The sequence below is a fragment of the Ceratotherium simum genome, chromosome 32 (assembly GCF_057802395.1).
Source record: "Ceratotherium simum simum isolate JZ-2026a chromosome 32, ASM5780239v1, whole genome shotgun sequence".
Classification (NCBI taxonomy): domain Eukaryota; kingdom Metazoa; phylum Chordata; class Mammalia; order Perissodactyla; family Rhinocerotidae; genus Ceratotherium; species Ceratotherium simum.
Genome location: NC_141931.1, coordinates 21,316,448 through 21,339,204, shown reverse-complemented (window position 1 = coordinate 21,339,204; position 22,757 = coordinate 21,316,448). Strand labels below are relative to the sequence as shown.

General features: G+C 43.4%; 1 protein-coding gene across 3 annotated transcripts in view; it reads left to right on the top strand.

Moving 5' to 3' along the window:
• CAMK1D (calcium/calmodulin dependent protein kinase ID) overlaps window positions 1-22,757 on the top strand; it is a 408,286-nt gene that overhangs the window by 332,630 nt on the left and 52,899 nt on the right. For all 3 annotated transcript variants that reach the window (XM_087420821.1, XM_004425363.3, XM_087420822.1), the window contains exons 4-5: window positions 15,279-15,417; window positions 21,041-21,167. In XM_087420821.1, the coding sequence (XP_087276947.1) occupies window positions 15,279-15,417; window positions 21,041-21,167 (266 nt within the window). The remainder of the gene's footprint in view (window positions 1-15,278; window positions 15,418-21,040; window positions 21,168-22,757) is intronic.

Here is a 22,757-nt window from a genome sequence, read left to right as displayed (position 1 = left end):
CTCCTGAGTTTCAGGCCTGGCGCCAAGGAGATAGTGACTCTAGGTTACCACTCAGATCTCAGGGGGTGGATTTTCGCAGGGTTGCTGTCCATTGTTTGGGGTTAGTAGTGTCCATCCTTAGTGGACCTTATTAACTTTGGAAAAAACCTTTCTTTGTCTTTATGTGGAGGCTCTAATTAATACAAACATAATGAGGTTTTATAGGTAGTTAAATGTTGTCTTGGAACATGTTGCAAGGATGACATTTAAAGGCATGTGGCATCTTGTTTCACTCTTTGCTAAAGGTTGAGGGTAAATGTGTGTGTGCTAGAAAGAAAAAAAATGGAAATCCATCAGCAAGAATTACTTTTGCCCAATATGGGGACTAGAACACATAGGAAATGTGTTCTGGAGGCTGCTGAGTGGGGCCATGAGTGGGGGTGTTATTGTACCCTCGGACTTGCAGCAACTTGAGCTGAGTGGGAAAGAGCCAATACAGTGGATACTTGCCTGGAATGTCTGGCACCTGGCCTGTTTCGTTATCTGCCTTCTAAAGAACACGCTAATTGAAGAAGACATTTCATATATGTGCATAATGTATGTCTATGCGTTTGCCATGGAATGCTTTAAAATAATTATCCATCATAATGAATGACAACAAACTACCATGGCTTAACTGCGTTTATTCTGCAGACTGCTTTGGTCTGGGGTTTTTTTTTTTTTTCTTTTTTGAGGAAGATCGGCGCTGAGCTAACATCCATGCCAATCCTCCTATTTTTGCTGAGGAAGACTGGCTCTGGGCTAACATCCATACCCATCTTCCTCCACTTTATGTGGGACGCCGCCACAGCATGGCCTGACAAGTGGTGCGTTGGTGCGCGCCCAGGATCCGAACCCAGGATCTTAATCGCTGTGCCACGGGGCTGGCCCCCGTTTTGGTCTGTTTTGATCTGCCCTATCCAGTCCCCATGGCACAGATTGGGCCATGACATTGCCAGCCAGTCACTCACACCCCGGGGGTCACTCTGTCCCCGCACACTGCTCTATCTCACTCACTCACTCTTTGGCAGATCATCCTAAATGGTTTTTTGGCATGACTTTTGAAATGGATGATGATATAAATGTGCTGAAGAGTTCTCTTATTAAGATGATTTTAGGTGTGACCTTCTTTTGCAGGCAAGTCACAAGGTTGTGTCAACTCAGGGTCCCCGGGCACAGCCAGGACAAGCCAGGTGGGAGAGCCATTTACTAGGTGGGCCAGGGGCCCTAGAACGTTCTTCAGAGTGTGGGGTGCCTACTCCAGGCAAAAAAGGCAAAACTCAGAGCAGAAGAGGCCAGGGGGCGATATGATTGGTGAGACACAGGTATAGCATGCAAACCAGTAGCAAGTTTAGGTGCCTGGGAGAGTCAAGAATGGATGGATGGATGGATGGATGGCGTGGATATTGAGAGAAAATTGGCTCACCTGGCAGTCTGCTAAATAGGGTGAGCTTCAGAACACTTCTGTTAGTGCTCCATAGTGCGTGCTTTGAGGATCTGCATGATAACTTAAGGATGCCATGCCCAGCTAGACCCAGACCCCACTCACTATGCATTCTTTGTGCAACATCTTTCTTTATTCAACGAATATTTAGTTAGCTTTTTGTCTGGTATGTGCTAGGCCCCAGGTGAAAGCAGCAAAGAGGCTAACGTTGACTCTGCCTTCATGGAGAGTCACAGTCTGGGGTGGGTGGGGGCGGTATAAGAGGATGAGCATTACACAGACAAATATGTCAATAATTAATTCTAGCTGGTGAGTGGTGTGCAGAAACACAGGGGCTAAAAGAGTCTGGTCTGGGGATTAGGAAAGGCTTTTCGGAAGTAGCAACATTCCAGCTAGGACCTAAACGATGAGTAGGAATTAGATAAAAATGTGAGGCTTCCACAGGTACAAAGGTGGCCAGGAGCCAGGGACCCCTGCAGTGGGCGGCTGTGATCTTGTACCTTTGTTGATGCGTTTTGCAAGGCAGAACAATAGAGAGGCAATTTTTATTTTGTTGTTTCTTTTTTGGTGAGGAAGATTGGCCCTGAGCTAACATCTGCTGCCAATCTTCCTGTTTTTGCTTGAGGAAGATTGGCCCTGAGCTAACATCTGTGCCAATCTTCCTCTATTTTGTATGTGGGTCGCCACCACAGCGTGGTTTGTGGAGTGGTATAGGTCCACGCCCGGGATCCGAACCTGCAAACCCGGGCTGCCGAAACAGAGCGCACTGAATTTAAACGCTACGCCACTAGGCTGGCCCTGTTTTTCGCTTTTTTGAAGGCATTGTAAGATCTTTCTCATTCTACCTAAATTCATGTGCTCTCCCACATGTGCAATAAGATTTTCAGTGGAGATTCCCCACTGGCTGAGAAACACTAGAACTAATATAAATACATGTAACAAACTCCCATTAAAACTGGACGAACAAAAAGAAATTAAAATGCAGTTTTTAGGCCAGTCCTATAGTTGGGGCCCTATCCAGTTGTCTTCAGATTCTGAATCTCTGGGCATATGTGAAATTGCGTAATTGTTCTCCATCAGTGTTGAACATAGTCATTTACCCAAGATAGACAAAGATGTGCTTAGAGCCAACTGGCAGTTCCCTACATGGGAGTTACCAACTTTGTGGACTCTCCGTAACCAGGCCGTATTCCTAGACCTATACCAGAGCCATCTCTTATCTCTTTCAGTTATTATGTACTCAAGGAATGCCAAATTATTTAATATTAGAAAAATTATAATAAAAAAATAATTGTGTTGCCAAGTAAAATCTTCCTAATTGGAACTATTTATGGAAAGGCCAATTTGTAATAGTCAAACAGCGCATTATGGAATTTTTCCAAAAATTATATTGAAAACGTTCAAGAATATGTGTTAAGACAAAGCTCATGCTGTGTGTGTTCTACCAGAAGGTCACTCTGTGGGGCTATGGCATGTCAATTAGCACTTCATTAACCTGGAACATCTCAGGAAATATGCCATACTAGGTCAGTAGCATTCTGACAATCCTCCCCTTGCAAGTCCTCATTATATAAGGTTATAGGAAGACATCTAATTAATGCAGAAGTCGTCACAATCCTAAATTGTGAGGTTATGTAATAAGGCTAGAATTTCCACAAATTTCCATCCTAATCAAGTGCATGGATATCTTCAAACACCCTAGCCTATCTGAGGGGAGCAGAGAGAAGACAGGGGCTCTCCTGTCGGGAGGAGGAGAAGCCCTGTGTCACCCTCCTCTCATTGCAACTCCCTGTTCCTGGTAGCACCCTCACATTGATCCCTTGTCAATCAGTGGTTTGCTCCTGCCCCTGAGATCCCAGAGGAAAAGGGAGAAGGAATCGACATTTACAAAACACTAAAGCATGCCAAGAGTCTGCACAGGGATTCTCCTTTCATTATCTCACTCAATTCTTAAAGCAGGTGTAATTCCCCTTTTTATAGATGAGAAAAATGAGGCTCAGAGAGCCCAAACCTGGGTACCCTTCTCTTCTCTGTGTACTCAGACATCTCCAGTCCCAAGGTCGACACCCCATCTCATATGCCAGTGACTCCCAGCTCTCTACCTCCAGCCCTGGCCTTCATCTTGCCAAGTACAATGGACATTGCTTTGTCCTCCTCTTACTTGATCCCTCAGCAGCATTTGTCAGGGTTGACCAGGCCCTCCTCCTTGATTTCCATGGTACCACACTCTCCTCCTTTGCTTCCTACTTCTCTGTCTGGTCCTTTGCTGGCTCTTCCTTGTCTGAGTATTGGCGTTCCCCAGTGCTCAGACCCCTTTCTCTTATCCAGCTACACTCTCTCTGTGGTTGATTACATCTAACCTTTTGGCTTGGAAGACCATCTACGTGCTGATGATTTGCTAATTTTCAACTCTAGCCCCGATCTTTCTCCCTGAACTTCAGACTTGCATTTGTGGCTACCTGCTTGACATCCCATCTGGTAGGCTTCTCAGACTGCACACACCTTACCCGAGGCTCTAGGTCTAAGCTATCCAATATGGTGGTGCCATGTGGCTATTTACATTAATTAAAATTAGATAAAATTTAAGAGTTCTTCAGTTGCATTAGCCACGTTTCAAATGCACAAAAGCCCCCTGTGACTAGCGGCTACCATATCAGACGTTGCAGATAAAGGTTATTTCCATCACTGCGGGAAGTTCTGCTGGTCAGTGCTGTCCTAGTTGTTTTTATCCCTCCAAACCTGTTCTTTCACAAGGGTCCCCATCTCAGATAATGGCACCACCATCGACCTGTTCCTCAAGTCAAAAATCTAGGAGACATTCTTGGTTCCTCTCCTTCCTGCAAGCCCAGGTCAACTTCATCAGCGAGTCATGTCTGCCATGTCTCCGAAACGTACCCATGTCTGTCCACTTCTCTGCGACTCCAGTGTTCCCCAGACCCTTTCTCCCCTGGATCACTGCAGTAGCTCCCCACCTCCTCTGCCTGCTTCTCTACAACCCATTCTCCACACAGCAGCCGGAGTGATCTTTAAAAAATGTAAATAAGTTCACCTGTCCCCTTGCTGAAAACTCTCCAATGATTTCTTATCACCTGTAGAATAAACCTACCTTGTTTGAACATTAGTTTATATGATATCTTAGTCTATTTGGGCTGCCCAACAAAGTATCACGGATCAGGTGGCTTATAAACAATGGACATTTATTTCCCATAGTTCTGGAGCCTAGAAGTCCCAGATCAGAGGGCCAGCATGGTCGGGTTCTGGTGAGAGCCTTCTTCTGGGTTGTAGACTGCCAACTTCTTGTATCCTCATATGGTGGAGATAGGGCAAGCTCACTCTCTGGCCTCTTCTTATAAAGGCGCTAATCCCATTTATGAGGGCTCCACCCTCATGACCTCCCAAAGGCCCCACCTCTAAATACCATCACACTGGGGGTTAGGTTTCAACATGTGAATTTTGGGGGGACACAGACATTCAGTCCATAGCACATGGCCCTGTACCATCTGGGCCTTCCTCTTTCTCAACCATTCTGACCATTCCCACCACACTCCAGTCACCCTGACCTTTTTGGTCCCCAAATACTGTAAGTCCTGTGCTGTCCTTGGGGTCTTAGGGTGGGCTCACCCCTTTGCCTGGAAGCTTTTCCCCTGATCATCACGTGGCTGGCTTTTTCCTTTCGTCCAGAGGGGCCCCCTCAGAGCCCACTCAAAGTGGCTGCAACAGATACTCATCTCAGGCTTGTTTCAGTTCTTTGCACAGCACTTGGAACTCTCTGATATTTTCATCTTTATGTATTTGTTCATTCATTTATTTTCTTGCTCTTCCCCCCTCACTACAATAAAAATCACAAATGTTAGGGAATCTATATGAATAAGATCTCCTTTGCCCTCTTGGAATACAAAAAGCTAAAAATGATTTCTAATTATCTTTTTTGGAATGTGAACGGGCTCTTTGAGTGAGAAGAGATTAGCTATTTTCTCTTGAACTTTTGATCATGCTGATAATTTCTCAACAAATCCTTTAGTGCTTTTCTCATGAGTAATGCAAAAGTAGGATTTCTTTATCAGAGTCTCAGCAAGCAAATTTCCCAAACAAATTAAAGTGTCTTTAGTTCTTTCTTATCCATCGTTTTGGCTGTAACCACTCTTCGCCTGGCCAGCCCTGAGGGGCAGCTGGCTGAGAACTGAAGGGGTGTAGTTGGAGAGCAGGGAGAGAAGAAGATGATTCTAAGGAATCTCTGAAGTTCCACCCAAAGCAATGAGAGTTGTTGATAGATGGATGGAAAATCAGCACGTACCATGGAGCTGGCCAGCATGGTATCGGAGGAATGGATTTACTTTCCTGAGCCTGCCTAAGGGTTGCAGGAAGTCTGCAGGACAGAGAATATATAAGCAGTGGGCCTCCAGAATGGCAGCTACAGACCTTCGTTGGAAGACAGTGTACACACTGTGCAAGGGACTCTAGTTCCAGGATGTCCCTCACCCCACGCCCACGTACAAAAATGGTAACACTCTCAGTAGCATCTCTTTCAGCAATGGGTTACCTTAGATCACAAGCAGCTTAGAATGAACTGTTGTCTGATGCAGCCCATCCCAGCTCCACTGCTTGGTTCTCAGAGTCCTTCGTCATCTCCAGGTGCATTTTCCAGATAAGTCAGGCTTCTTTGCATCCCTTGTTCATTCCTGCCTCCACCCTCTTCTCCCTGCCTGTCATACCCTTCCTCCCAACTCCTGTCTCTCCAGTCTACTCTTCCTTCAGAAGTCAGCTGACACTCTTTAGCTAAATATTGTGCAAGACTCTGGAGATGCAAAGGAAATTAAGACAGCTCCCTCGGGAAGCCTTGTCTAACCATTGATTTCTCCCTTCTACGATGTCCTGTGGTCATCCAGCTGGGATCACAGTTTGGCAAGTCATTAGTCACTGGTCTTGATTGTCAACTTGAGCTTATTTTGTGGTTCCCCAAATACAGACTAACACTGCATGCCAAGTGGCAGGCTTATAGAAAGTGTTCACTTAACACTTCTTTCATTGACTGTATTTCCCTGAAGATATTTAGTTCACCAAAAACTTCTTCATGGGGCCGGCCCCATGGCTTAGCAGTTAGGTGCGCGCGCTCTGCTACTGGTAGCCTGGGGTTCGGATCCCAGGCGCGCACCAATGCACCGCTTGTCCGGCCATGCTGAGGCGGTGCCCCACATACAGCAATTAGCAGGATGTGCAACTATGACATACAACTATCTACTGGGGCCTTGGGGAGAAAAAGGGAAAAAAGGAGGAGGATTGGCAATAGATGTTAGCTCAGGGCCAGTCTTCCTCCGCAAAAAGAGGAGGATTGGCATGGATGTTAGCTCAGGGCTGATCTTCCTCACAAAAAGGAAAAAAAAAAAACTTCTTCATGATCTCTCAAATGACTGGGCTCTGCCTGCCCACTGGGCTTTTCTCCACTTGATTGAATATGGCTCCTCCTTTAGGACAGCTCAGATTCACTTTTTCCTGCCTGTCCCCTGGGTCTCTACTGGGTATCCTTCTGTGGTCTTCCAAAGCACCTTCTCCCCACCACCCCCCAATGTCAGAACCATCTACACTGTGTCTTACTTACCTGTGTATCTTAGTCCCCCCACTGGACCATGCACCCCTTGGAAACGAGAACAACATATTGTCTGGCTTGATACAAGATTATTTGATGATTAGGTGAATAAGAAAAAGCATAAAATGTAAATAAAGTAGCAAAAAATGGTTTTTCTCCCCCAATAAACCTTGAAAAAAATATTTAAAGAGAATGCACAGTCAAAGATACACTGCGTGAATATGGACTATCCTTTATGTTGCCAAGTGTGTTAGTTGGCTTGGGATGCTGTAACAAAATACCACAGACCAGGTGGTTTAAACAACAGATATTTATTTTCTCATCGTTCTGGAGGCTGGAAGTCCAAGATCAGGATGTGGGCAGGTTTGGTTTCTCCTGAGGTCTCTCTCCTTGGCTTGCAGATGACTGCCTTCTTACTGTGTCTTCTCACGGTCTTTTCTCTGTGTGCATCCCCGGTGTCTGTCTCTCTCTTCTTATAAGGACACGAGTCATATTGGACCAGTACAACCTCACTTAACCTTAATTACCTCTTTCAAGGTCCTATCTCCAAATACAGTTACATTCTGAGGTTTACTGGGTGTTAGGATTTCAACATATGAAATTTGAGGGGTGGGGGACACCATTTAGACCGTAACACCCAGATATTGAGAAGGCAAAGTAACCAGAATCAAAGCATAATGGAATACAAGGGGTTAAATTGATCTGGTCCATTCAATGGAGAGGCCTGTGTTTGTGTTGTGGAAATATCTGAACAAATTGAAGCCTGGCAGATATTGCGAAATTGAATTCTAGGAATAAAGATATTTTTATTATTAAAGTAGGATTTGTTGAAGGAGGAAAATATTGAGGGCAGAGGTCGTGCGAAATAAACCCTTAATCTTCCCAGAGTGGGTGAGAGAGGCCCCCCCCGCCCCCAGCAGCAGAGTGTGCAAGTGCCAAAGCCAAATGAAGCAACGAGGATTGAGAGCATGGGCCTGGGTGGGAGGAGGGAAATCCGAGGGACTGCCGAGTGGGGACTTGATTAAGGAAAAGATGGAGAAGTTAGGCCTTTTCTTTCTCTAGGCGGAGTGAAAAAATACACGTATCTGCCGTCTGGGCCTTAGGGTTTCCCAAGTGAAAGATGCTTTGCTTGTAGCCTTTATTAATTACAGCCTGCATGTTTCAAGGGTACTTTCCCCTTAGGATTAAATGTAAATAGGGGAGATCACGTTTAGAAAACACATTTATAATCAGCCTCGCCTTGGGGCACATCAAGGCCGCATTTCTCTTGTAGCCATATCACCCGGGTCTTTTCCACTCTCGCTGCCTAGTTATGTGACAGCCTGTGTGAATTTCAAGGTGAATCTGCTGTAACACTGCTTTTTATTATTCCAGCATCCCCGCTAATATTTCTCAGACTACTGTCTCTAAAATTAACAGCACAAGGCTATATTGTGTGGCCTTGTGGGGGAGGAAAAAGTTTTCTTCAACTCTGAGTGTCCCTGGGTCTGAAAATTAAACTGACAAAGATTAACAGGAGAAAAGCATACACGTTTTGTTGAATTTTTATGTGTACATGGGAGCCTTCACGAGACAAACAATACATTTGTGAAGAATTGACAAGACAGAGGGGTTTGGGCTAGGGGTAGTAACTTGCGAAGAAGTAACTAGAAAGATAAGGGTTAGTGAACAAGGTTTGTTTGCAGAGTCCTCTGCTACTGTCTCTGGGCTGAGAAAAGTCTGTCTCCAGCAAAAGGAGAATTTATTTCCTGCCTTTAGACAGAAAAGGGGGAGCTTTGTCTCTGTTTACTACTTCTTGCTTGCCTCCATCTCAAAATAATTTTTATGTCAAAGACGCATATTTTGGAGTGACATATTCTGGTTTCCTTTGGCCTTCTTCATTTTGTTTTATTGTATCAACTTCTATTCTAGAGTAATAGATTTTTGGAGCCCATTTTTCAGCATTAGCGTAAGTACTATCTTTTAGTGAATGTGTGGGTGATATTGTTATAAGACATAAAACATTTTAAATTATAGTTAGCAGTAAATGTTAAAATAAGAGAAGAATAGCTACCAAAATCAGATGGAGAAGTTCAAGTGCATATAGAGAATAGCACGGTTTGCCTAGTATTAACAAAGTATGCGTGCTCTGCTGACAAAGTTATACTACATTACAGTATACCATAGTGGCATCAGAATTTACAGTTGACTTGATCCAGCACCTTTGAAACTATGTTTTTTGACAATTATTTCTTTTTCATATTAATACATACCAACCTAACTCATTTGTAGGCTCCCTTATAATTTCATTAGTTTGCTGTTGATGGGTATTTAATTATATCAAGTTTTTGTTTGTTATTTTACAAATAAAAAGGTTTCAGTTAGCTTGAATGTATCTTTGTGTACAAGTGAAAAAATATTTATAGGATGAATTATTAGAAGTAAATTTTGGAGCAAAATGATGTGTGCATTTTAAATTTTGACAGATATTGTTAATTCCACAATGTCATATTTTTTAAAATCTAATGAAATATTTTATAGGTCCAGTTGACAGAAATTTATAATGAGTGAATCCAATTAAATAATTAGCCAGTCTTAAACTTAAAACTGCGCAGTGCTTGAACTCATATAGTCTTTTTTTAATTGAGATATAATTGACATGTAACATTATATTAGTTTCAGCTGTACAATATAAGGATTCAATGTATGTATATATTGTGAAATGATCACCACAATAAATCTAGTTAACAAATTGTTTAATTTGAAGAGATGTGCATTACTTAAAATTTTGCAAATAAACCAAAATCTTATTGAGATTGTTACACCAAACTATTTCACATCTGTGTATTTAAAATTCACATACAGGGCCGGCCCCATGGCTTAGCGGTTAAGTGCACGCGCTGTGCTACTGCTGGCCCACATTCGGATCCTGGGCGTGCACCAACGCACCGCTTCTCCGGCCATGCTGAGGCTGTGTCCCACATACAGCAAGTAGAAGGATGTGCAACAGTGACATACAACTATCTACTGGGGCTTTGGGGGAAAAAAAAGGAGGAGGATTGGCAATAGATGTTAGCTCAGAGCTGATCTTCCTCAGCAAAAATAGGAGGATTAGCACAGATGTTAGCTCAGGGCTGATCTTCCTCAAAAAAATAAAATAAAATAAAATAAATAAATAAATAAAATAAAATTCACATACAATGATAGCAGTACACTGTAATAGGCAAGGAAGATCAGAGACTCAGCAAACCCAAGTTCCACACAAGGGCAGGTTGTACTAAATAAATGTCAAAGTTTGAATTGAGAAGAGAAGAGCTGTCTCTGAACCATCTCTGTCTTCTTAATCTTTGGTAGCCAGTTTATCTTTCCACGTTTGTATCCCCCAAAGCTGAGCCTCTCTCCCAATAGGTACTGTTAATTAATTTTATTTATCGATCCATTATTAAGATTCTCTTCCATTTCCCCACTCACCTGACCCCGACCCTTCTAACTGCGTTTTGATGCTTTGCGTGATTTAACTGGGGAGCTCCATGCATGTAGGAAGCTCGCCAAGAGAGCAATCTGTCAGTCAGCTCAGCAGCCAACCAGCCAGCCTACGCGTGGTGTGCCAGTCTGAGAATGAGATATGCGCCTCGCCACAAAGCTCGGCTTATCTCCTCATCAGTGATTCTGGGACCGTAACACTGGCCTTGCCTAGTTCGCAAGTGGTTTTGAACATAAGTGGGTGTCTTGGTCAGCTCAGGCTGCTGTAACAAAATACCATAGACTGGGGGGCTTAAACAACACACATTTATTTCTCACAGTTTTGGAGGCTGGGAAGTCCAAGATCAAGATGCCAGCAGATTTGGTTCCTCTTAAGAGCTCTTTTCCTGGCTTGCAGATGGCCACCTTCTCACTGTGTCCTCACATGGTAGAGAGAGAGAGAGCCCCAGACTCTCTTCCCCTTTTTGCTTTTTTTTTTTTTTTTGGTCAGGAAGATTGGCCCTGAGCTAACATGTTGGCAATCTTCCTCTTTTTGCTTGAGGAAGATTGTCACTGAGCTAACATCTGTGTCAGTCTTCGTCTATTTTGTATGTGGGACACCACCATAGCATGGCTTAATGAGCAGTGTATAAGTCTGCACCCAGGATCGGAACCCACGAACCCTGGGCCGCTGAAGCGGAGCACACGTACTTAACCACTACGCCACCAGACTGGCCCCTCTTCCTCTTTTAATAAGGGCACTAATCACATCATGGGCGCCCCACTCTCATGACCTCATCTAAACCTAATTACCTCCCAAAAGCCCCTCCTCCAAATACCAGCACATTGGGAGTTAGAGCCTCAACATATGAATTTTAGTTGGGGGGATGACACAAATATTCAGTCCATAACAATAGCCTTTTGAGATCTATGCTTAAGGAGATTTTTTTTTTTTTTTAAAGATTTTATTTATTTTATTTTTTCCCCCCAAAGCCCCAGCAGATAGCTGTATGTCACAGCTGCACATCCCTCTAGTTGCTGTATGTGGGACTCGGCCTCAGGATGGACGGAGAAGTGGTGCCTCGATGCGCACCCGGGATCCGAACCCAGGCCACCAGCATTGCAGCGCGCGCACTTAACCACCAAGCCACAGGGCCGGCCCAAGGAGATTTTTGAAAAGTATAAAATGACTTGCAAATTTGAGCAATTTTTATTAGTATTGTTACATTTTTTTATTGGCAAGTTTTTAAACTTTTCCCTGTGCCTCGGTTTCCAAAGAAACTAAATTCTTTCTGAGCAATGTTCAGAGAAATAAAGCTCTCGTGCAACTGAGATTTCGGAAGTGAGATATTAAATGTGCAGAGAATTGAGACTCTGTGACAATACATACTATAGCAGTATCTTACACGTCAACTCTGATGCCTCAATTCTTACTGCATTGGCGCCCTATTGCAGTGCAAATATTATTATTCAATAGAATCTATTAATCCTATTAATTTATTATAGATCACATAGAAGAAAAGAGGACTTTGAGAGAATGGGAAGCAAGAAAGATCAGTTTTGAGGGAGGGAGAGGTCTGGCAAAGTGTGGATCAAGCAGCACTGAGGGTGGGAGGTGGAGATGGGGAAGGAGTGAGCATTCTTGCCTGCGGTCCTCCAGCAGCCTGCAGAGCAGAGGATGTGAGTAGCAGGCAGACCAGTGGTAAGAAAGCACTGGGATACTAGTAAGGAGTGCCATTATTGGAAGGTGGGCCAATGGTAGAGGATGAAGAAGGTTCACCCTACCACTAGTAGCTGTACATCTTCTATAGTACATCCTCAGGCTCTGCAAAGTTTCAGACATTGAAACTTGTTGGGGAAAGGTTCTAGAAAAATGAAGACTGGCAAGAACTTGGTGTTAGCTGCCGAGAGAGGATATCTTGGGATTTTGGCTTACCTGAGGATGGATCATTTAGGCAACATGGTCATCAAAATATAGTCTCTCCACTGTTGTTTCAATTTCTTTTCACTCTTTGAATTGCTTTTTATTTCTCCCGAGCATCTTTCCTTTCTTATCTAGACTGCTCGGTTTGCTTAGGAAACGAAACATTATCCTGACACAATATCACTTGGAATGACTCTAGGTAATGGAAGAGACTCTAACACATAGGCCTTTTATAGCTGCAATTCTGTTTTCTTTATTAGGTTTTTAAAAAGAAGGTATCGGTGGATCAGTCATTGTGCATGAATTGCCATGACTTGCAGAAAATGAATCAGCTTTGTGTGTTGTGAATGTGTGTGTGTTACTGCTAGGCCTATCTTTTACTATATCTATTAAAGTTGTTAAAGTTGTCTGTGAAACTTTTATGCTTTTAATATTTCAAATAAATCTTTTTTTATTTTATTTTTGGAAATTTTCTTTTTTATAAAAAAAAGGTGTGAATGTATCCCTTGAAACTACTTTCCAAGATGGCTAAATTATTTGAAAGGAGCACTATTTTTCTTAGAGAAGTACATACTCTGAGAATGTGAAGGCTAAGATGTTAGTTGAATTGTTTCTATTCAGGATTGCACAGTTCTATTACTTTGTTAAAACTCAGAGCATCATAAAATATCAAATTAAAAGGATCTATAGAGGTTGTCCACTAGGGCTTTTTTGACCTTTGCCAACCTAGGCCCCTTTTCGATAAATACAAAAAAATGTTTACTGCAATCTGAAATTCAAAGCAAATTAAAATTAAATATTGTTGGATCATATGGTAGTTCTATCGTTGATTTTTTGAGGAATCTCCATACTGTTTTCCATAGTGGCTGCACCAGTTTGCACTCCCACCAGCAGTGTATGAGAGTTCCCTTCTCTCCACAACCTCTCCAACACATGTTGTTTCCTGTCTTGTTAATTATAGCCATTCTGACGGGCGTGAGGTGATATCTCATTGTAGTTTTGATTTGCATTTCCCTGATAGTTAGTGATTTTGAACATCTTTTCATGTGTCTGTTGGCCATCTGTATATCTTCTTTGGAGAAATGTCTGTTCAGGTCTTTTGCCCATTTTTAATTGGGTTGGTAGTTTTTTGTTGTTGAGATGCATGAGTTCTTTATATATTTTGGAGATTAAGCCCTTATCAGATGTATGGTTTGCAAATATCTTCTCCCAATTGTTAGGTTGTCTTTTCGTTTTGTTGATGGTTTCCTTTGCTGTGCAGAAGCTTTTTAGTTTGATGTAGTCCCATTTGTTTATTTTTTCTATTGTTTCTCTTGCCCGGTCAGATGTGGTGTTTGAAAAGATGTTGCTAAGACTGATGTCGAAGAGCGTACTGCCTATGTTTTCTTCTAGAACTTTCACAGTTTCAGGTCTTACATTCAAGTCTTTAATCCATTTGGAGTTAATTTTTGTGTATGGTGTAAGGTAAGAGTCTACTTTCATTTTTTTGCATATGGCTATCCAGTTTTCCCAACACCATTTGTTGAAGAGACTTTCTTTTCCCCATTGTATGTTCTTGGCTCCTTTGTCTATTCCACTGTTGGGTATTTATCCAAAGAACTTGAAAACACCAATTTGCAAAGGTACATGCACCCCTGTGTTCATTGCAGCCTTATTCACAATAGCCAAGACTTGGAAGCAACCTAAGTGCCCATCAAGGCACGAATGGATAAAAAAGCTGTGGTATATATACACAATGGAATACTACTCAGCCATAAGAAACGATGAAATCCAGCCATTTGTGACAACATGGATGGACATTGAGGGCATGATGCAAAGTGAAATAAGTCAGAGGGAGAAGGTCAAATACCGTATGATTTCCTTCAGTAAGTAGTAGATAATAACAACAATAAACAGACACATAGGGACAGAGATTGGATTGGTGGTTACCAGAGGGGAAGGGGGGAGGGAGGAGGGTGAAAGGGATAATTGGGTACATGTGTGTGGTGATGGGTTGTAATTAGTATTTTGGTGGTGAACATGATGTAATCTATGCAGAAATAGAAGTACAATGATGTACACCTGAAATTTTTACAATGTTATAAACCAATGTTACTGCAATAAACAAAAAATTTAAAAAAAAATAAAATAAAATAAAATAAAATAAAATAAATTCAAAAAAAAAAAAAAAAATTAAATATTGTTACCAAAAGCCAAAGCAAAGCAATTTAATAGAGTGTCGTTTTTCTTTCTTTTTTTGTAAATCGTATGTGACTTTCGGGTTCTGAGGCCCCCGAGGGCATGCCTCTACCCTCTGCTGGAAACAGTTGACTAGATTAACCCCTTCATTTTACAGATAAAAAGACTGAGGTTCAGAGATTCAAGGAGTGCTCATGCACTCAGCGTGTTAGGAGCAGAACTTGGTCAAAAATCCAGACATCTTGTTGGCTGCTCAGTGCTTTGCCCACAACACCCCCGTCACCCAGGTTCTTTAAGGAATTCTCTCATGCAAAGGAGACGTCTTATCCAGTGTCATCTCCCTGTATCTGATGATGCTGATATTCCAGAAGGTTATTCTGAATTTACATTTTTGCAGCAGGATGGAGGCAGAGGTCAGAAGAGACTTCTCAGGCCTGGCTAGTCCATGGGTCCTGGTTTATTTATATTGCCTTTATTTTGTTCCAGACATTTGTACTGCCATGACATAGAAACACTTCCCTGGTATGGCTTCTGGGGAATAGATGGGGCAAAATCTAAATCTGAAAATGGATTCATTTTTGAAATACAATTTGAGTCTTGTATCATATTGAAAGCTCTTATTGATGGTTTTCCCTGAACAATTCAACAGGTCCTCTGGAATGTCTAATTTGTTCTTTTTTCTTCAACAGTGTGTCTGGTGGCGAGCTGTTTGATCGGATAGTGGAGAAGGGATTTTACACAGAGAAAGATGCCAGCACTCTGATCCGCCAGGTTTTGGATGCTGTCTACTATCTCCATAGAATGGGCATTGTCCACAGGGATCTCAAGGTGAGGCTGTCGCTTAGCAACATCCTCCAGCCACTCTGCAACCCACAATGCATCTGTCCAAGAGGATTGGCTCCAGAGGATGGATGAGATTGCCTTGATGTAGATGTGGATGGAATGAACGGTGGGCGTTTGTGTACTGTTAGTTGTCGAGAGCTTTGAGACCCAGAAGTAGCTTGAAAGAAGATGAAGAGCAATGGGCCTGGCCATTGTTTAGGAGATTTTATAACCATTATGCAGCCAGAGGGCCACAGGGAGGTAGGTTGTGTATTACTTCATGCCTATCTAAGAGGTAATTTTGTTCATAACATATGTGCCATGAAGACACTTCTTCCAGTGTAGTTCTTCAGTCTTCTTCCAATTCCAGACCTGTTTTGGCACAACACGCTGTATGAAAGAAAAGGAGCAAGTAGGTAGAGGGCATGAGATGAGAGAGAAGGGAAATAAAAGGTTTTCAGGAAAGATAGGTTAAATGACCTACAATTACAGCCTTCTCCCAATGTCCTGTCGGTTCCTTTCTTATCTTTTCCTTATGGGCTTTTGGCGTAGTGACCCTTCACCCAAAGGCACTGAAGGATCTGGGCCTTACTTGCACACATTGGCATTACATTTCTCTCCAGGTCTATGTAGATACTGAGGGGTAGATATCAAACATATAGTACCAAGGGTGGATATCGAACATATCACGTTGAGGAACAGTAAAAAGCAGTGTGGTTGACCCAAGGCCATAATCTGGCTTTATTCTATAGCAGTCACAGGTCCAGCCTTCAGAGCTCACTGCACCAGTCTAGACATAAATTCCACCCCAGCACACATACTCACCACTCATATCGTAAACACAGGGATTATGTTGTACAGAAGCCATGCTCTACACAACTGTGAGAAATCTAAATCAATTTAAAGAAAAAATCGTAAACATTTGTTAAAACAATTTCAGCATCTGCACATTGTCTGGTACTGGGTGTCAAGGTATTAAAATGGTGTAGCTTTTCCTTTCATAAGGACTCCCTGTAAAGTTTTCTCTTCTCTCCATGTTATCGTTTTCCATTGACTAGGGTAGCGGATCCCAAGTGTTAGCCTACATCAGAATCATCTACAGGGCTTGTAAAAACGTAGATTGCTGGCCCCACCCCAGAGGTTCTGATTCTGTAGGTCTGCAGTGGGGCCCGAGAACTTGCATTTCTAAGGGGATGACAGGTGATGCTGATGTTGGCCAGCGAACCGCTCTTGGAGAACATTTGGGAATGTTAATCAAGTCTTTACAGCCTTTGCCCTTTGCAGGCTTCTCGATGGGCGAAATGGGCTGTGAACGTGATTAGCTGGACTTCAGGACCTGGAGGTCCTTCACAGGGCTAGGGAAGGGCTGATAAGCTGACATGGCACCTCTATGCCAGGCAGCGGTGCCTTCTCTGCTCTTTTGTGCCCTCACCAAATGCTGATTCTATGCTTCCAGAACACAGCAGGCAGCTGCCTCTGAACAAATTAGTGTGGTGCCTACGGAGATGTGATGTGATGGGCTGGTTGTCTGTATTTATTAGAAAGAATTTCTAAGCAGATAGACCATCTCCTAGAAGGGCAATGTTTCTTTCCCCTTTAGAAAGGCAGATTGCCTGTATGGGAAATACTGTTTTTTACACCCACATAATGTTTTTGGAGAAGTACTTGCAGCTCCCAGCCTGGGGAGCTTTAAGATCACCAGGCTTGTCATTGTGGAAAGAACATTGTCATTCTAGGATCATTTTGTGATCTCTTTTCAGAGGCACAAAGGAGTTTGATCTATGTGGGGGAAGTTGGGGTTGGGATATTACATTTTCATAATCATGTAAGAAAGTTAAAACTATATGATCTAGGCCAGAGCAATAGAGAACATGATTGAATTAATTTAAGATTAGGGCACAATCGGGGATACTCCCCCACCCCCATATGCAAATATATCTCCTTCTCCCTCCATAAAAGTATTCTCGTGTCTTCTTGCCCCAGGAAGCTACTAGAAACAATCAATTGTCCTTTTTCCAAAACAAGGGACTGAGACAGGACATGTCCACTACTGCCTCCTCAGATTAGGGTACGGCTTCTCAGCCCCTGCACTCTTGACATTGGAGCTGGATCATTCTTTGTTGGGGGGGACTGTCCTATGCATTGTAGGATGTTTAGCAGCATCCTGGCCTCTACCCACTAGATGCCAGTATCACTACTCGAGTTGTGACACCAAAAATGTCTCGAGGCATTGCCAAATGTCCCCTGAGGGGTGGGGCAAAATTGCCCCCAGTTGAGAATCATCAGATTAGGAATATGAGTATATGTAACATTAACTTTATTGGAAGTGTTGATTCGGATCTTTTGAAAGCTTATTATGTGAACTATTAAAGGGTTGGGATTGTTATTCCAACTCAGTTATTGGCCAACAGTTGTCTCGCAAAGATGCCAGAAAAACAATTTTTCAGGTGGTGCTAGGCCACATAAGACCCCAGGCAGAATTGCAAGATCCCCTCCACCCCCCTCCTGGACTCCCACAGCCCTCCTACTGCAACTGGGGGCCCCCATCCAGACTATCCCTGAGCCTGTGTTCTCTCCCACTTTCCTCTGTTCCCTTTTTCCCCCCATGAAAAGCCTTGCTGCTTTACTAATCTTGAGACAATTAAGAGTGTTGATCTAAGCTGTGAATGTCCAGTCGGTTTAACCCTCCTTGGTAATTGTCCTCAAAAGAGCACTTTGTTGACCCAAATCCATCTCCTGTAGGATGAATGTGTCAGGAGGGATGTTGGCTCTTTGGCAGTCTCTTGCCTGGATGCAGACTTGTTTAAGAGCATGAGATCACTGACTTTCCACTCCTTGCTTAGATTTACAGCTGCAGAAGTACTGGGACAGGAAGAGTGAAAATCAGAAACTTAAAAAAAAATTTTCTCTGTACCCATGAACAATCCTTACTGTTCATCAAAGGATAATCAGTAAACATTCAGAGAAATCATGAACCACATGCACATTCTGATTAGGTTATTTCCCCCACTTTCTGAGTTTTATTCTTATTTCAACTATTGATTGGCCGATTTTGTTCTCTTTTAAATCTCATTGAAAGCATCCTCAAGCGTACAGTTGATTTTCTTCTAATCTCATGCTTTGTCCGCAGAATTAGTGTCACAGTGAATGTTAAATGCCATTTCTTTTTGTGTTTTTACTTGGGGTGAAAGATAGTATTTTTTTCCTTTGGCTTCTGGTAAAGAAAAAATTTATTCTGACACTTGTTAAAATGGTAAGGAAGACTTTATTCAAGACTACTGCAAGAGGGGTATTGCAGTAAGGGAGAGATTTGGACTCAACTCCAAGTTCATCAAGGACACGTGGGGATATGGCCATTGAGCAGAGCGAGGGGTCATGGATGGAAAGTTACTAAGAGGAGACTCAAGGGCAGGGGGATTCTTGCTAAAAGCTGGCTAGAGACTTAGACGTTGGCAGACTCTCTCCTTTGACCAAGTCCACTGGCTCTCCATCCTTAGTCCATTGGCACTGCCCACATAGTCCAGTCTTAGCAAGAATCCCACTGAGTCACTTTAGCGAAAACCCCCCACCCTTGATATCTGATCGGTTCCTTATCCCCCACCCTCCATATCCAACCACGCTGCCTGCCTTCAGCAAAACTGCTCTCAAGTTCATGTAGCCAGAATCCCCCTTACCCTTGATGTCCCCTCTTAGTAATTTCCGTCCACTGACCCCCCATCCTGCTCCTGGGCTATAAATCTCCACTTGTCCTCATTGTATTAGGAGTCGAGTCCAATCTTTCTTCCCTACTGCAAAACCCCACTGCAGTAGTCCCCCTGAATAAAGTCTTCCTTACCGTCTTCAACAAGTGTTTCAATAATTTTTTTAACAGCATCAAAGGTGGAGGGGTGAAGAACTCGAACAGATATCAAGGGTGAGGGATTCTTTCTAAACCGATTTAGCAGGAGTCTTGCCAAGACTGGGCTGTGCAGGCCTGGCAAGGACAGGAGGGCGAGGTCGAGGCCTAGTCAAGAAGAGGGCTCAGAGGAGCCTGACTAAAGTTTGGTCAAGCAGGGAGTCTTGGTCAGACCTCAGAATTTCTTCACAGCAGTGGTTGCACATCAGAATCTCCCCATGGAGTCCTAAACTCCAGAGGCCTGGGCCCAATCTCAAATCTACTGCAGAACAATTTCCCCAGACATTTAGTACTCTCACAGGTGATTCTGTCACACAACTACGCTGAGAGCCACTTTTCTAAACAAGTCTAGTCACCCTACGTAAGAACAGTTCCTATAATTCAATACTTAGGAACCAAAGATTCACCACAAACCACTGACAAGAGAGACTATTGCTTCACTCTTGGGGTCGGATTGAGAGCCAGACAGGAAGTGGTGAGTCCCAGTTCAGATTCTTCCCTGTGCGTTTCCTTTAAGGTTAAGTGTAAATGAGAGACACAATTACTTACTCACTGGGTGAATCTTCAGAATTTTCCTGGTGGGGGGACGTTACTGGGCAACAGCAGAGGTATTATCCCCCAGTGGCAGGTACAAACTCTGAGGCCGTAACATCTCCCTCAGTCTCCATAAGCCCTGCCCCCATTTTTTGCTGAGAACAACAAGACTGTCCAATTTTCCGTGAAACGCTATGCAGATGAAGCTCTTTTGTCTCCCTGCTCCATCCCAGGAGCGCTGCCCCTCAGCCCCCACTGCGTAGACACCATGGAGGGGCCACTGATGTGCAGAACTATTGCTGTGTGTCGTGTGTTACTGCTGCCTGAGCTCTGTCGTGTACCGTTCAGGGAGGCAAGCGAGAAACCATCATTTTACAGAAAGGCAGACAGAACCTCAGAGTACTTAAGGACACGTGGCTGGAAAGTGCAGGATCGTCCAACTCAAATTCGTGCTGTCGTGACCTCCCTCTACTTCCCAGGGAGCGGAGTGAGCAGGTGTCAGCTGGCTCAGTACAGGGGAAAAGGCCACACACCTGCCAGCACTACAGGACCCGGGATGTTACGAGGGCAGAGAGAGACACTGGGTTAGGGAAAGTTTATAACAAGGGTCGAAAAAACAGAACAGAGTAGCACCTGCGAAAGTAATTTTGTTTCTGGGAATCCCCTTTCCCCTAACCCAAGAAATGTGCCGACAAGCCTGAGAGGCATCAGCTTTCTAGGTTGCCTCAATATATGGTTATGTTTTTTGTTTTTTATTTTTTGGTGAGCAAGATTGGCCCTGAGCTAACATCTGTACCAATCTTCCTCTGTTTTGTATGTGGGACACCGCCACAGCATGGCTTGATGAGCGGTGTGGAGGTCTGGGCCCAGGATCCGAACCCGTGAACCACGGGCCACTGAATAAGAGTGCACAAACTTAACCACTGTACCACCGGGCTGGCCCCTGGTTAATTTTTTTAACTACAGAAAATACTAATAAGGGAAAGGGACTAACATTTATTGAAAACCTGTAAGTGCCTGATACTGTGCAGGGCCGTCTACGTTGCTGTTCTTCAACACGGCTTTTGCTCATGCGTTGACTATGGCTAAAGGTCAAGTATAGTCTTTAATTGTAGTGGGTTTTGTGGTTTGGTGAGTCGCCCGCAATGAACCCAACTTTAAACACAGTTTGTAAATTTTTTTTCCTTATTTTCTTTCTAGCCTGAAAATCTGTTGTACTACAGTCAAGATGAGGAGTCCAAAATAATGATCAGTGACTTTGGATTGTCAAAAATGGAGGGCAAGGGAGATGTGATGTCCACAGCCTGTGGAACCCCAGGCTATGTTGGTAAGGATGTGTGAGTGTGTGTGTTGTGTGTGTGTGTGTGTGTGTGTGTGCGTGTCCCCACATGGCAACTTCATCTGTCTTCTTAAGCATTTGAGCCTGGCGCATGATCACGGCTGCCTTCATTTCCCTTGAGGGAAGAATAAAAAGATTGAGAGACACTGGAACGAGTTACAAGGGAAGTGATTTCCCCTGAAACCTTTTAATAGTTGGGTCGAAATCCTGTTTGATTTGGGTGTGGGCCTGACTGGAGGCTGGGAGTTGATTTAGATGAATTCCCACGTTCTAATACCAGAAATATTACATGTATATTTATGTTTTCAAAGGATTTACAGTGAGACACTGAGATAACAATCAGGTGCAGACACAATAAAACACTTAAAATGTTGAAATAGAAGCAGCCAGAAAGAAAACATTGGTAGGAGGAATCTGGTTCAAACCTTGACAAAGTCACTCTCTTGAATTAACCAATCCTGATTTGTACTGGAGAAGCCAAGAATTAAGGTTTTTCCTAAAATCAGAACCCCAGATCCTTTGTACCAAACATCTGGAATGCAGAAAAGGCTACAGCAGATCTGAACACTTGCACACTGAGATTCATCTTCTGTCTTCTGGGGACCTGGAGAAAGGCCATTGGAACTGTTTGTGAAGTTTTTGAGACTTCCATTTACATGAACATATTCATTCAGCAAATGTATACTAAAGTCCCTACTGTGTACGAGGTGCTGTTCCAGGCACTGGGGTGAGGGCGTGAATGAGACAGATTGGGTGCCTGTCTTCACGGAGCTTACATTTTAGTTGAGAGTGACAGCAAACAAAGAAATAAATAAATGAACAGGATTATTCAGATCATAATAAGTGCTACGAAGAAAATAGAATGGGGGCAAGCAATAGAGTGACAAGGTACGAGGAAGGATTAGGATGGTTAAGGGGACAAGGAGGAGAAGGGCATTTGCCTTAATGATGAGAAGCAGCCAGCATGGGAAAGTTAGGGGACAGAATGTTTCAGGTAGAGACATCAGCTTGTGCAGAAGCCCTAAGTGGGAAGAGGTCTGGGGAGAGGGTACAGGCTAGGAATTCTGAGAGCAGGGGTAAAAATGAGAATGGAAAAGGCTTTTGGAAGATGGAGGCTGAATTATCATGCAAACCATGATGGCCTTTCTGTTTTTTTCTTTTTGCTGAGGAAGATTAGCCCTGAGCTGACATCTGTTGCCAATCTTCCTCGTTTTTCTCTTGAGGAAGATTAGTCCTGAGCTAACATCGGTGCCAGTCTTCCTCTATTTTGTATGTGGGTCACTGCCACAGTGTGGCTGACGAGTAGTGCAGGTCCGTGCCCGGGATCAAAACCCACGAACCTGGGCCGCTGAAGCAGAGCACGCCAAACTTAACCACTATGCCATGGGGCCGGCCCCGGATGGCCTTTCTTAATAACAGTAAGACTGCCCTGAAAGAAAGGAGGTGATGTTATAGGAGCAGTGTCATTCCTGTTTGGTTTTAGGTACAATCACGTGACCTTCCCAGGCAGGCTGAGGAAAGCAGGCCTCAAACTAAATGGGCAGGGGTCCCAGAGCATTGTGGGAAACTCCAAATGAC